Below are 12192 nucleotides of genomic sequence, written 5' to 3'. Positions count from 1 at the left end.
GTGGCCACATGTGTAACCTTTCAAAATTGCCACTGTCAGTTGTTACACACGTGCAACAAATCCACCTCAAACTTGGTAAATCTGGATAAATAATATAGCATTACAGAATATCAAACTGTCTAGAAAATGATCATTTGTGCGAGTACTGGAGATGGTCGATAGGAAGAGATATTTTGGATTGCATGCAACAACAGCTCGGAATTGGCAAATCCATTCCACCAACTGCTGATTTTGCTAGGCTCATTTCCAAGCTGCATACAAATTGTATTAAAAAGGTGCATGCAAGCTGGATTTAGCCTCTATTCTAATGAGTAGAAATAGTGTGAATGAGAAGCTAAGGGCCCCTTTTCCACAAGCAGTTGATAGGCAGTAAAAAGACTGTCGAACTCTCATAACTGCTTGCTGTTACCTGGCAACTACCTGCTGCCGCTTGCTAACTGCTCACTGAGCGTGTACTTCAGCCACCTGTGGAAAAGGGCTCTAACAGAGTTTGTTCAAATACAAATATATGCAACTTGGACCAATCAAATGCTGTATCTGATCATTTTGACTGCTCTATTTCCAAGCTGCAGAAAATGAACATAACATTTGCATCTCATCTTTACTAATGGGTACTATACGGATCATTGTTAGATCCCAGGTCTCATGTTCCTACAATAAAAATAGGATTGCAGGGTAAAAAAGTGAAAATCCCCTAGTGAGTATTATAAACACAGACAAGGTAATACACATAGGTGAAATGAAACAGCCATCAGCAACTGATGAACTACAAGAATATAAGAGAAGAATGTATGGAGTGTTTCAATAGGAAGATATACACACAACCTCATTGCTAGAAGAGTGAGCTCACAGTTATCAGCGTGGCAGCAGAACAGCCTTCACATATTTTTACATTGTACTTCCAGTAGCTACATATCAGCAAGAGGCTTCTTTGAAATACATTAACATTCATAAACGGAACTTATCAAAGGAAACAAGGTGCATCTCTTTCAGCAATAATCATTGCTGTATTGAGAGCTTAGAATGTGGAACTTGGGTCTAGACTTGGGATATCAAACCGGTCCTACAAGGGCCAAGGTCCTCACACATTTCTGACACAGCTCAAATTAACTGGTGGGTCTGAATCAGGAAAGGTGTGGTCCATCAGGTAGAACACATTCTTCTCTGTCTCAGTCTATCCTAAACACTGGCATGGATCTGGCCCTCCAGGCCTGGAGTTGACACCTTTGGTCTAGACAGTTCAGGCAACCCAATTGTAATCTACATAGTAAAGTGCAACTTAAAGTATCTGTAGAGGGGAAAAAAAAAAAAAAAAAAAGTTTCAAACGTCTCTGGTTCCAGATAAATCTTATGAGATGCAGAGAAGTCTTCCTTCTAAAAGCGTGGGCTTTCGAGTAGTAAAGTACTCAAATTCAAATATTCTAATGACTTCACCTGTGACCACGGGATGGGGGGTTAATTTACCCAGAAGTCTTCGGGTCTTCTGCGTTCCATTATGCGTGACAGGCGTAATAAAAGCAGTGTTCCACCACTCACTTCTGCGCTTCTTCCTTCCAGCTTGAAAGATGAAGCGTGGTAGTGAGTAATGCAACGCGTCTTTTATTACGCCTATCGCGTTGTAATGGAACACAGAAGGCCCGAAAACTTCTGGGTAAATTAAACCCCCCTACCCCGCGTTCACAGGTGAAGTCATTAAACTTCATTTGAATTTTGAATTAGAGTACTTTACTACTTGAAATCCCATCCCTAAGTGTGGTGAATGATAGAGTAACATCAGGAAAAATGTTAGTTCCCATGTCCCTCCTCTTCTGCTCACAGGTTCTATGAGAAAAAAAAGGCATAGATTTTGACTACCACTACCCTCTTACCTTGCCCAGAGATTCTATGACCAGAAGTATAGGCAACATGAAAGCATATTGGATGGGTGTCACTTACCAGCACTGTTACCATGATTTTTGGGCAGAAGACTATTTTGGATCTCAGAAAACCCCTATTAGGAACCAGTGACAGTAGGGCGAGGATGGAGCTTACTGCCAACAGGCAATCTTGAGTTTATGAATGTAGTTTGACTTGATCTACACAGTGTTATTAAACTGGCCTGTGACTATAGTACACATGTACAATCATAGGTTTGAATGTTTTTAAACAATCACATCCAGGGCCTCAGTCTTACTACAACCTTCAGCCTTCTTAAAAAGGGACTTTAACTCAGGATTCAACTTCAACCCAATCAGTAGCTAATAACCCAAAAAGGGTGTGGTTATAGATAAGGGTAGTTGCTGACTAGTTTTCCTCTTGTCTACCAGTAGTAAAGATGATGATGTGAAGGTTGACAGTGTATCAAACAACATGAATGAATTCCAGGGCGTATATCAATTTCTTAATCTCTTCTATTTTATAATCTCAGTTTGCAATGTAGTAATTTATTTTTTCTTCCTACTACTATTTTTTGGTACAGATACCTCTTTAAATGTAGCAGCTGGGGGGACATGCCACATTGGTTCACTTTGCAGAAAAGATGTTCAGGTCTCTGAAAAAAACAACTCAACACAGCTAAAGGTGTAAAATGGTTTCCAAAAGCCAAATTAAAAGAAACCGGAGATGATGAAGTAAGCAGCTTTTATACTTACCCAGGGCTTCCTCCAGCCCTATGCCGGCAATGGGTTCCATCATTGTTCTACTGGGCCCCTCTGTTCCTCCACTGTGTCCCCCGGTATATAGCTGAGTCGAGGCCAATTGTGGTTCACCGCGCATGCACGGCCGTCTCCGGGAGCGTTCTGCACGTGTGCAGCTAGGTCTGCGCAGGGGCAGAATAACCCTGGCCACGGGAGAGCGTGGTCGAGCTGAGTATGCGTGATGAACCACGACTGCCCGCGACAGAGCTATAAACCGGGGACACAGTGAAGGAACGGAGGGGCCCAGGAAAACGACAATAGAGCCCATGGCTGGCATAAGGCTGTAGGAAGCCCCAGGTAAATATAAAAGCTGCTTATTACAACATCTCTGCTACACTTTAACCTTTCAGCAGCCACAAAGTGAAAAAAAACTTTGTGGATGCAGAGACAAATTTTTTCTACCACTGGGGAACTGTCCCGGGTACAGTCCTGCAAAGCGGGGACTGCGAGAGGAACTGGAAGGCTCTAAAGGATACAGAGTCTTACCTCTGACTTTTTAATTTCACTACAGATTTGCTTTACACTCAAGATCTAAAGTATAAATAAGGAATATTCTGTGTTTCAATATTGGTTGCAATGACTGATGAAACTAGGGTGATGCCTTTATTTCACACATTCTAGAGCTCTCCTATAAATAGGACATAAGAGGTCAGGGGATGGGGGTAGATAAACTGAAGAAGCCCTTAAGGTTAATATTTTCAGTTCTGAAACAAAATCTAAGTCACAAACCCCTGAAACAGAAAAAGGATAATTTGAACAGCAATGTACGAGTTTAACAGTCACTGACTCAGCTGGCTATCAATAGAGCAAATGAGTAACTGAGTAGAGATGGAAGTTAACAATTTTTGCTTTGGCAATCTGAAGAAACTGAGAACTTGAACTTCCTGAGCTTAATTATCAAACTTTGAATAAGGATTATCTTCTTTAAATAAACCTACAACAAACAGAGAAAAAATAAATGTTACTAATGAAATGCAAAATATACTTTACCATCCATATAATAAAAAAAAAATATATAAAATCTAATATATATATATATATAGAATCTATTGACTTACAACAAACCTCAAGTGATAATAGATTTTGTGATGATTAAATTGCATGTGTTGTATTAAAGGGTTATCCAAGTATCATCATTTTCACTCTAGTGCCCCTTTTAGCCAGTAACTTGTCGTTACTGTTAATTATCTTACCGCCTTTTCAAATGTGCTTTCACTGGTACTGCAACTTTTTTTATTTGTACAAATAGAGATTAAAAAGGAAAAAAAAATCAAAAATAGAGATGATTTGGTTCATGGACGGATTTATGATTAAGGAGATAGGTAAGTGTATATTGTGTGCACATCCTACATTTATGTTTGCTGATGTGTTTAAGGGGTGTATCCCATTTTGTCATGTCATTTCCTGTTGGGGCGGATATATATGACCATGCTTTCATTTGTTACTTGGCATTGATAAAGGTCGGGGACGACCGAAACTGTCTGCTGTTTTGCAAGTTTATTTGCTCTAAATAAAGAGAAGATCTGTGTGCTACAACTCCACGTGCTTTTTTTCTATATACTTAGGGGTTTGGGCACCCCCAGTTGCGAGCATATTTAACCTCCAGCCTGTGATAGCTGCTGACCAGAATATATACACAAATGAAAAATGTAAACATGGAAACTATTGATATGCACCACAAGGTGGCAGATTTCACCATTTTTTTGGCAGGGAATGTAAAAACAAATTGTGTTTGTAATCCTCAGGGAAAAAACAAAACAAAACCAAAACAAATGAACCACACACACAAAAACACTGCATGCTTTTAATCTAAACTCCAGTTATTCTTCTTGCTTTGCCTAGAGAGAGTGTTATTTCACATTGTAGATGTCTGACCATGGCAGGGAGATTTTCCCTCAGTTAACACTTTAAAAGGATACCAGAGGTGAAAAACGTTGGAGAAACAGATGGAGCAGGCATTATTAGGGGGAGCTGTCCTGATGGCCATGCCCCCCACTCCCCCCCCCCCCCAGTTCTCCACTGACATCCCTCTTTCTTACCCAAATATTCCCCCCCAGCTTCTTCTGGGTCACGGGGAGTCGCTATCACTGCACAGATGTCGAGCCAGCTGCTTGCATCCTACAGCGCCCGGGAGCGCTCTGCGCATGCCTATGACGTCATGCTTCCCCCAACCCCCCCCCCTTTTCTCCAACCTTTTTCACCTCTGGTATCCTTTAAAGAGACACTGAAGCGAAAAAAATGATGTAATGAATTGGTTGTGTACTATGAATCATTTCTAGAAGATTAGCAGCAAAGAAAATATTCTCATACTTTTATTTTCAGGTATATAGTGTTTTTTCTAACATTGCATTATTCTATAATATGTGCAGATTACACAACACTCAGCATTCAAAATGATTCTTTCAGAGCAGTCTGTGAAGTAATGACCTCTCCTCTAGCAGAGGAAAAGTAAACAGTTCACTTACAGTTGAGATAATAAAAAAGTTAGATAACAGCCCTCTTCACAACTAACTTAGTCAGAGAGCTTAATGGCTTGTTTGCATAGAGATAACAACTGGAGTTTCTCAACTCTTCCTGTACTGGAAACAATTACACTGATGTATCTGATCTTAATGTTTTATTTCTTAGCTGTATTACACATACAAATCATAATATCATAATTTTTTTTTCGCTTCAGTGTCTCTTTAAGAGTACTCAGTTAAACAGTAAATCACTCCACAGTACATAGATGGGTGAAAAAGCGTGTCTATTAATAGCAAAAAGCCAATTACATAAGCTAATGTATCAATTCTTACACTGCCAAACGAATGAATAATAAGCGTTTCAACATACTGATCTGGCTGTAGTTGAATACAGATTTTATTAGCATATAGTCTGCTTGTCTAGTGGTAATATTACACACAGGTTCACTCTGCCTAGCTTGCTCACAAATTGCTGCAGGGGAATACAATATATCTATATTGATCTACTGTATATAACTGCAACAAGCTAGCCTCTGGCCAACCTCTCCTTGTAAGGATCTGAATAAGGATAGCATCCTCAAACCAATTAAACATAACCAACATTGTAACAAGGAGAAAAAAACTCTACCATGACCCCTTTAGTCACCCCTCTATATACAAAGAACAGGCTGTCCAACATGAACCAGTAAGGCATCAGTAATGTATATCATGGCAGAGAATTAACAGAGAAAGCACAGGATGCATCCCTAATGTGTGGGAGGAGGTGGTGAACCAGATATGGGAAAGGTTTAGGGAAGGGGCTTCATCTGTGCGGATCCTCGAATACAGGAGGATATTGCAGTGTAGAGTACGCCTATCCTCCTATTAGTATACCACAGTAATATAGTCCCTTTATTCAATTAGGAATGGATGGTTTTTATATTAGTAAAAAAAAAAAATAGTTATGTAGAAAATTTAAAAATACCCAGGAAAATATATAACACCTAACAAATTCAAATATCTATATTTAAATGTGCATTGTGAGGATTAAAAAGGACACTGGTAAAGATTACATAACTTCCTGCACTGAGTATTCGATCAGAACAAAGACGCTGCTAAGTGGCAGTATACAACCACCTCAGGTTATGTACCAGTCTCCAGGTCCTGACATCACACTGGTGGGTGTTATACCCACTCCCCTCATCTCATGCAGCCAATGAGGTGACAGAACGCAGAGCAAGTTGTGCATAGTAAGTTAAAGGGAAGGTCCAAGCAAAAAAAAAAAAATGAGTTTCACTTACCTGGGGCTTCTACCAGCCCCATGCAGCCATTCTGTGCCCTCGTAGTCACTCACTGCTGCTCCAGTCCCCCGCTGGCAGCTTTCTGACCTCGGAGGTCAGGGCCAAATTGCGTACATTTTTACACATTCCCGCTAGTGCAGGAACATTAACACATACATTTTTACGCGTTAGTGGTGAAACGCGTAAATTTTTGTTCCTGCACTAGCTGGAATGCGTAAAAATGTATGCAATGTGGCCCTGACCTCCGAGGTCAGAAAGCTGCCAGCGGGGGACTGGAGCAGCAGTGAGTGACTACAAGGGCACAGGATGGCTACATGGGGCTGGTAGAAGCCCCAGGTAAGTGAATCTTTTTTTTTTTGCTTGAACCTTCCCTTTAAGGGGAGTTGCGTGGTGACAGCTCTTAAAGAGGAGCTGTTAGGTATAAGGTCTCAGAGAAAATAAACACATATATCAGTAGCTAAAGATTGGCTGTACTTACATTACATATGCATTTCACTGTCCACGTTTGGATTTCACAGAATTTTTATATAGTATATGCAGAGAATGATGCTCCTGACAGCCCATGGCAGGTTCCCTGTTTGTGAAGCCAAATGTGTCGTCATGTCCTGCCTGCTTCTGATCACAGAGGAGCTCGTACAGAATAACACAGTGTGCAGTGAATATTAATGAGCCATGTGGCTAGGAACAATAGCTGACTCCTGCAGTGTACTCTGCCCCGGAGATTTATCTGTGCTGTGGCTGGACTGAGTTAGAAGCTGCTGAAACTTGATCCCCTCTTCTCCTTAGCAGCCGAGGGGAGGGCCCCAGAATGCTTTGCAGTATGGAATGCGGCTTGCGTCCTCCTTAGGAGCTTAGCTGTGCTGATAAGCACACATTAAATGTAAGAGAGATTTTTATCTTTAGTAATGTCTTTTTGGCTTCTGTCTAAACTGTTTAACACAGGAGAATAGAGGTTTAAATTAGCTTCTGCAGCCTGACAGTTACTCTTTAAGCCTGGTTCAATCTTAGGGGTGGCCAATTAGGGTTCCAGAGTCTGAAGTAATTTTAAAGGACAACTGAAGTGAGAGAATGTGGAAGATGCCACTTTTTTCCCTTTTAAAGGGGCACTACAGCGAAAAACTAAAATTTAAAATATCTGCAAACATATACAAATAAGAAGTACATTTTTTTCCAGTGTAAAGTGAGCCATGAATTACTTTTCTCATATGTTGCTGTCACTTATAGTAGGTAGTAGAAATCTGACAGAAGGGACAGGTTTTGGACTAGTCAATCTCTTCATAGGGGATTCTCTGGGATATATTTTCAAAAGCGCTGTCCAAAAAGCAAAAGCATTTTGCTCTGTCCAACTGCCAAAAAAAATGTGTAGGGAGCAGGGAAGCTGGCCAGCATCATTGTTTAAATCCTTTTTCAGGAATATCTTTATAAAGAATAAAAGCCTTGCTGAGAATCCCCTATGAAGAGATGGACTAGTCCAAAACCTGTCACTTCTGTCAGATTTCTACTGCCTACTGTAAGTGACAGCAACATAGGAGAAAAGTAATTTATAGCTCATTTTACTCTGGAAAAAATGTACTTCTTTGTATATGTTTGCACATATTTTACAGTTTTTCGTTGTAGTGCTCCTTTAAACAATACCAGTTGCCTGGATATCCTGCTGATCCTCTGCCCCGAATACTTTTAGCCACATAACCCTAACAAGCATGCAGCAGATCAGGTGCTTCTGAGGTTGTCAGATCTGGCATGATTAGTTACATGCTGGTTTCTGCTTTCTGTTAATCAGACACTACTGCAGCCTAATAGATCAGCAGGGCTGCCAGACAACTGGTATTGTTTAAAAAGAATTAAATATGGCAGCCTCCATATCCCCCTTCCTACAGTTCTTTAAGTGGTTATAGTACTCTGATAAGTACTCCACTCTCTGAGGTAGTAAAAGTGTTAATGATTAAAGTGACTTGGTTGGCGCTGTACGTGAAAGAAACCCATCATACAGCAGCATGGCTAAAGGGGTCCATATACTGGTCAATTGCAGCCATCGATTCTATAGAATCGATCGACGGGAAATCAATTCTATCAAATCAGGCGATCGATTTGTGGCCGATTTCAATCGATTTGATCTGACTGGATGGAAAATCTAAGTCAATCTGCTGCTGGCAGCAGATCGATGGCCCATAGAGTTGCATTGGATCTAATAATGCATTTAGATCGATTTACAATAGAATTCATTCTGTTGGAAATCTGTTCCTAGTGTGTGGCACAAATCAGATAGATTCCTGTCAGATTCGACTTGACAGAAATCTGATGGTTGAATCTGCTGCAAATCTAAAAATGTATGGCCAAATTTAAGGAGCACTCTATAGATAGCAATTGAGATAACACTCCAAAACCTGCTGAGCACAGCCAGTGGCAGAGAGGTATAAGCAGGGAACAATAGTCCTATTATCACTATTCACAGAATATACAGAGGCCATCATTACTAGCACAGCACTGGTGAAGAACTAATACAAAGGTTGAAGGAGTGCCCCACTGGTCCCAAGTGCCCTGGTGAGGATGCAACCTCTGCATGCCCTATTGCTATGCCACTGCTCTCATGACACTCCTGCTTTACTTGCTCAATATTAGTCACATGTCTTGACTTTTTTTTTGTATTCCCTTTTGTTCTCGAGCAGCTTCAGTAAACACAGCTTTTCTGTATCTATAAATAACAGCAATAATGCAGCAAGAAGAATTGATAAAATGGTAACAAAACCATAGCACATTTTATCTCTAGCAGTAACAAACATAAATGAATGAGATAATGCAGTGATAAATACACATAATGGCATCTCTTCAGGAATGTGCCCCATAGTGAAACGTTACCAATATCCTACTCAGATTGACAAAAGCTTGAAAGCTGAGGCAAGCAACATTTACCATATTTTTTCCTTATTTCATCATGTCGTGACTTCATTTGGACCCTCCTATTAAAAAAAAAAAAATAAATTTAAAAAAGTATATTATTTATGAACTCCCACAAATAAAAATTAGAATAACCAGAAATGGGTTTCTTAAGCATACGCCTGGATTTTCCGATTACTAACGTAGAACAACAAATACCGTAATAAATTGCTGTTGAGCAGTATGAAAAGATTCCAGACTTTCAATTTCCAGTCAACCTCAATATTTGGCCATGTTAAGCTGGAATTTTTTACTGACTTAAAAGTCGAACCAGTGATGTGAATGTCTGCACTTGGGATCCAGGAGGGGTTAATGGCTGCATTGTGTAAAGTATTGCAGCCATTAACCCCTCCCAGTCCCCATGTACTATTATAGGACTATTGACCTTTTTTGGTCCTGAAATGCAACCATTAACTCCTTGTGCCCCCCCCCCCACCTTGGTAATCTGTGTGGCCATTATTTATCCCCCCCCCCCCTTGATTAGTGCGGGCGGCATCCTCACTCACCTCCCAATCAGTGTGGCCAATAATCAGTAATCCCATCGGGCAGTATTAATTCGTCTTCTCCAAGGGCCACAGCCTCATGTCCCCCAGTGCCTATATGCAGAGCGACTGCCTCCCTCTTTTCCCATGTCCCCCAAGGGTGCCCACTTCTCTCCTCCCACCTACCTATAAGGGCCTATTTCCAATAGCCCGCATTGCGAATTTAAAAACGCATGCGTGTTTATGCATCACATGCCCAGCAGCTCCTTAGCATTAACTGCCTGTGTAGGCCTTTCCTGTGTATGTTGGGTTGTAGAAGGCAATGAAATGAAGCTTTGCATGCTGGGTACACTCGTGTTTGGAACGCGAATTTCCGCATTTGGAACGCTAACATATGCGGCCCCACTGACTTTCATTAGCCGCGATTCGCATCCAGTTTGCCACGGAATGCGAAAAAAAAGCAGCATACCATGCTGATTTTTTCTTCAGAGTCTAGAATTTCGCATTGAATGGAAATACTGTAGCTCCATTCACAAACGTGTTGCATTTTGAATGTGAAAATTCGCACTGCAAATTCGCATGTAGTGGAAATAGGCCCTAATGCAGAATGGGCATACTTTTTCCCTCACCAGGCCCTTTATCTCCTCCTAAGTGCAGCTCAGTCAGCATGCATTAGCGTTAGTCAGCTCCCTGTGACATCAGGAGCTGATGGAGGGAGGCTAATGTACACCAGCCACACTGAAGAGGAGGTCTCTGCGTGTAAGAACAGGGGAGGGGAGAGAGGCTAACACAAACGCCCTTGGGGAACATAGGGAAAGAGGTATTGTACCCCCCCCCCCCCCATAACAATTTTGCCAGCAGTCAGAAATTTAGGTCTGTCTCATAGATAACTCAACCCCCCCCCCCCCCCCCCCAAATTCTTGGCTATATGGTAAAACAAAAAACTCAAGGCAGATGCACAGGAACAGATTTGATAAATCAGTTTCATCCAAGCGGGCTCAACAGATCAAAATGGACTGGTGTTTACTGTAACAATATTTGTTTTACCTTTCTTCCTGGCGTACTTTTCTCTCCTCTTTTTCTCTCATTGATTTTTCAGTCTCCAGGCTGGAGCTATTGAAAGACAACCAGATCAATCATTAGCGGTTTGGCTGTTCTCGTTTCAAGTACTAGTAATATAAATGCCATTGTAATAATCAGCATTCTACAGAGGATGCCACTCCCACATCTGCTCCTGCCAACTCAAGCAAATGCAGTCTATGATACAAACATTAATTCACAGTCAGTCATGGGGTATGGTGTTGTAGGCCTTTAACATTCTAAGCGGTCTACACCCCAGGCTCTCAAAACACGGTATATGTACCCCAGAGGGATATTAAGCAGAGTTCAGAGGCTAAATTATCTTTTCCCAGTCAAGCCATTAGAATACATTCACAGAAGAACAGGAGTACCACTACGCTGCTATCTTCTATCACAATATTTTGAATTCTGTGGTTTGGTGCATCACGGTCAACCACCTAAGCCCTGAAAACACGATAGATGAAACTCTGCCAATAACGACCGCCTCTTCTGAGCATCTAGTGTGTGCTAGCGATGCGTCAGTACAGCCTAAGCCCTGCAATGTCACCTGTACCACTGACCCTGTGATCACTGATTAATTTGCCTCAAATAAAGGCTCCGAATGTCCTTAATGGGTTAGAGCCTTGCAGTTCTGACCCCCCCCCCCCCCCCCCTTTTTTAAACTGTAATAAACTCTCTGGTGCCAAAGCTTTAGGCTACTTTCCCACCAAGACTATGCGTTTTAGGGGACGTTAAGGTCGCATAACGTGCCCCTAACGCAACGCGTGGTGGTGTTGAAGTTGGACGTCAGATTGAGCCGCGTTATGCAGCTCTCAAAGCAGCCGCTCTAGGTTAGTGATAGGAAGTCCGGATCTTTTTTAAGGATTCGGATCATTTGAATTGGATCATTGAAAAGATCCGGATCTTTGAACCAAATCATTTGAAACATTGTACTAGGGAAGCAGACTGGGTGAAATGACTAGCAGGACAGGACTTTCCCTGCACTGTACATCCTGTATGTTCCTGTTTCTTCCAGACAGACATCCACTGTGAACCAAATCTTTCATTGTGATGATCCGGATGATTCGACTGTGAAGATCCGGATCAAATGAACGATTCGTTCATGATCCGGACAACACTACAGTCCCACCACAAGTCACCACAGTGCAGTGATTAATAATTAGCCATGTGGCTGGCCGCAGAGGAGGAGGGGAGACCTCCTCCTCTAACATTACTGAGCATATGCAAACAGTCTAACGTGGCTTAGCCCAGTAGAACGTACAGCATGCAGCACTTTGTT

At 41.6% G+C, this 12192-nt stretch overlaps 1 protein-coding gene across 1 annotated transcript in view; it reads right to left on the bottom strand.

Annotated features, from left to right (window-relative positions):
* Window positions 1-1610: 1610 nt before the first annotated feature.
* PTTG1IP (PTTG1 interacting protein) overlaps window positions 1611-12192 on the bottom strand; it is a 102945-nt gene continuing 92363 nt past the window's right edge. Inside the window, exons 5-7 of the mRNA XM_068245220.1 lie at window positions 10881-10946; window positions 9328-9374; window positions 1611-3609 (exon numbers count right to left, since the gene is read on the bottom strand). Of these exons, the coding sequence (XP_068101321.1) occupies window positions 3566-3609; window positions 9328-9374; window positions 10881-10946 (157 nt within the window). The 3' untranslated portion in view covers window positions 1611-3565. The remainder of the gene's footprint in view (window positions 3610-9327; window positions 9375-10880; window positions 10947-12192) is intronic.

This window comes from Hyperolius riggenbachi, chromosome 7, assembly GCF_040937935.1.
Source record: "Hyperolius riggenbachi isolate aHypRig1 chromosome 7, aHypRig1.pri, whole genome shotgun sequence".
In the NCBI taxonomy this organism is placed as follows: Eukaryota; Metazoa; Chordata; class Amphibia; order Anura; family Hyperoliidae; genus Hyperolius; species Hyperolius riggenbachi.
This window is presented reverse-complemented; position numbering and strand designations above follow the sequence as displayed.